Raw genomic sequence first — 3,882 nt, forward strand, 5'->3', positions numbered from 1 at the left:
GAGAGAGAGAGGGAGAGAGAGAGAGAGAGGACACCACAAACAGGCACACATACTAATACACACGCAAACACACACACACACACACACACACACACACACACACACACACACATGAACACTCAGACAGACAGACAGACAGACAGACAGACAGACAGACAGACAGACAGACAGACAGACAGACAGACAGACAGACAGACAGAGTGTGTGAAAGAGGGGGGGTGGAATGAGGAACTTGACGATCTCGTCTTTGTTCTTCTTTTTGCTAACATTATTCTCAGCGCACAAACAGCTGACCAGAAATCATTGTTCTCGATTCTTTGTTACAGATTTAGATCGTTTTGGTGAACCATGGCCCGCACACACACAGACATGACGGTCACCAGACAGGTGGTCTGCGTTGTACTCTTCATCTCCCTGCTCAGTCTACAGCACGTGCCCTCTACCAGTGCTCAGACTTCAGGTAAACACATTCCATATAATCATTGGACAATTGCATTTACGTAGCGTTTTGCAACTATTAATGGAAATGTCTAAAAATTGTCTGTATACACCTTTTTTGTCTTTCATTTATGAGTACTTTGTGAAAGATTTTTATACAATATTTTGTTCATTTCAATTTCAGTGCAATCAAACCTGCTCACAGTACGTCTCCCCCAAATGTGACCGCGATCGCACGAAAAATATAAAGCAGCGATTGATTTCTCAACTTAGTCTCCTAGCCATCGTCCAATCATCTAAACTTTGTACAATTTTGCGGTTACACCTAACGATTTGTCGTATGATCGGCCGATCTCTTAGTTTTTTTCACAATTTATCGTTACGTGTAATCGGGCCATAACACCACAGTCCAAGACAATCATTAATTGTACCAATAAATTAATACTTCTTCCCACTCCCAACCCCTACTCCCCCCCCCCCCCCTCTCGCCTTTGCATTTTTGAAAATATGTTTTAATGGTACTGTCCAAGACATTCACTTGTCTATGACAACCACTTTTCTACTCCACAATGGATATCAGTCTTAGACACTTGCGATTGTAGTTATAGTTTTATCCTTGACTGTTATGAGCCCTCTATTAAAAAATGTTTGTTGAAGCTGAAGACTCTATTAGATGAAGAGTAGACCGTTAAAGAGGTCCTCCAAAGTAATAACATCAACAACAGAAGCCACCCACCTGGCCCATGATCAAAATTTGTACTTTACCTCGGCATCTAACGATATAAGAGAAAGGGAAAAGTAAAGATAAAAAGTAAATAGATTGTTTGAACATACTAAATACAATATCATAAATACATTTAAATGGGAGGGGGTGAGAGACACTTGGTCTCCCCGTTAAGACGCTAGGCAGAAGAAAAAAAATTCCAAAATGGATGATTTATAAAATGTTCGTCTTGTTCATATCAACGATTAAACAGTTCAATGTTTGCAAAAAGGGTCAGAGAGAGAGAGAGAGAGAGAGAGAGAGAGAGAGAGAGAGAGAGAGAGAGAGAGAGAACTCCAGTGTCTGCGAGCTCAGGATCATAACAACACTGAGCATTATTATATTGATGACACAGAGGTGAGGTGGATGGTCGCTGGGGAGTGGGGGTTGACCTTGAGCAAGTAACGGTAGCCTGCGCCCAAAAAACAGGAACTGCTTTGCGGTGACCAGAAACTGCGTGTTGATTAATATCTGTACTCGTGTGAATGTGTGTGCGACATGACGTTAATAATTAAAAACAAATAGCATTTGTGTAGCGTTCATCACCGCTTGTCAGCAAGCTATATGCGCTTTACACTATATTCCCACCCCAGCAAACCAGAGAACACTCAGAAACATTCTCAGTTCGTTTATATATAATTGTATGTGCTATTAATGTTTGCATTTATTACTTGGTGAGTGTATTTATTTGTACATGCATTTATGCTTCCAAGGAAGTTAAGGTTGTTTCTGAATGCTCTCATGTCTGCTGAGGTCATAGTATAGATTGTAACGCGCATAGAGCTTGCTGTTGAGCAGGGATTTGCGCTATACAAATGCTATCTATTATTATATATGTCTGTATATATGTATTTATGAAGTACCTGCATACATAATATTGCATGATTTCGAGAAACAAAATGCCCTGCTGCGATCAAGAATTATGCTCTTTTTCTCATTTTCTGTTCACTCTGCTCCTTTCGCCAGACCTCAGGTGTGTGGACAGGTGTAACAGGATCTACAAGTACTATTCCCGCTTTTTGCCAACGGCCCCCATCATCCGAGATACGTGTCTAAAGGGCTGTCAACGTACGTTTTTGTTGTGCTGTAGCTGTTGTTGTTAACATTAGTGCTAGTGTTATGATAATCATTATAATTATTTTGTCGTTGTTATCATTACCAATACTGCTGTTGTGATTATTACTATTTCTGTAAATATATAAAAAGCACTATTATTGCTTTCATCCCCATCGCCATCATTAATTTTAGTGGTAATGTTGTCATTGATGAAGTAGTAGTTGAAATTTATTAAAGATTGCGTACGGGTGTCCCTCATAATTGCCTCATCATCATCATCATCATCATCATCATCATCATCATCATCATCATCATCATCATCGTCGTCGTCGTCGTCGTCGTCGTCGTCGTCGTCATCATCATCGTCATCATCATCATCATCATCATTTTCTTTCAGAAGAAACGTTATTAATATATATAATATTGTTATCATTGGCCTATACCTTTAAGATTGCACGTGATATACTGATAACATTGTATTATTAATGATGTTAATGATTGTATCTTTAATTTTCTTGCTGTTGTTTCTACCCCGTAGCCTCAAGCACAACAAGAGTGACAACTCTACCTCCAACTACAGCAACAACTACAACAACGTTAAGAACAACACGAAGACCATACAGACCCACCTACAACTATAACACTCCCCCTCCAGCAAAAATGTTGGATCTCGGTAAGGTTACCCCTAGACACATCAATCCATCTATCCATTTATTGAGAATTGTGTGACATCGTGGTGAAATCAGGCGCTCGTCAAAACGGTGAAATAAAAAATATCGGAATTTTTCCTGGTTTTGGGCCTTTCTTGTCTCGAATTTTTTTATTTTTGCTCAACAACTTTTATGTACTTTTAGAAGCACGCTTCTGTGTGGATGTTACAGAAAAGCTTTGATCAAAGGCATAAAAGATGTAAATTTTCTTTGTCCAAGGACAGTCATACTTTTGAAGTCACCAAACTCTGGGAGCCAATTTCTCTCTAATATTGCCTCTCACACCAGGCGACACCCCCCCCCCCCCACCCCCCCACCCCGCCTCGTTCAATCGTAATTCTCGACTTTTTTTCAAGATACATGGGGGTTTTTTTTCACCAAAAGCAAGACAAATGAACAAGTTTTCAGAAGATACTAATAACTCCGCATGACCGAAAATTGACGAGCGCCTGATTCCACTGCATCGTGACACAATTAATTTTTCCTCCAACCAGAATGTGGGTTCCAGCCGCGAAGTGACAGAGGGAAGATCAGGGACGGAGAGGATACAGAAGAATGCGAGTTTCCCTGGGTAGTGGGCGTGTCCTCTTCAAGACGCCGTTTCTGTGGCGGCACGATAGTGGACAGACGTCACATAATCACAGCTGCGCACTGTGTCCGGGAAAAGTGAGGACAATGTTGTGCCTATTTATATTATCATAGTTTAGCGTTGTTGCTGTTGTCATGGTAACGTAGTAGAAGTAGCAGTAGTAGTAGTAGTAGTAGTAGTAGTAGTAGTAGTAGTAGTAGTAGTAGTAGTAGTAGTAGTAGTAGTAGTAGTAGTAGCAGAGCAGCAGCAGCAATAGCAGCAGCAGCAGCAGCAGCAGCAGCAGCAGCAGTAGTAGTAGTAGCAGCAGCAGCAGCAGCAGTAGCAGC

At 40.9% G+C, this 3,882-nt stretch overlaps 1 protein-coding gene across 1 annotated transcript in view; it reads left to right on the forward strand.

Annotated features, from left to right (window-relative positions):
- The first annotated feature begins 3,462 nt into the window (after positions 1-3,462).
- The window catches only part of LOC101848946 (chymotrypsinogen A), a 5,786-nt gene continuing 5,366 nt past the window's right edge, over positions 3,463-3,882 (forward strand). Inside the window, exon 1 of the mRNA XM_035968330.1 lies at positions 3,463-3,482. Within this exon, the coding sequence (XP_035824223.1) occupies positions 3,463-3,482 (20 nt within the window). The remainder of the gene's footprint in view (positions 3,483-3,882) is intronic.

This window comes from Aplysia californica, unplaced genomic scaffold (genome assembly GCF_000002075.1).
Source record: "Aplysia californica isolate F4 #8 unplaced genomic scaffold, AplCal3.0 scaffold00051, whole genome shotgun sequence".
NCBI lineage: Eukaryota > Metazoa > Mollusca > Gastropoda > Aplysiida > Aplysiidae > Aplysia > Aplysia californica.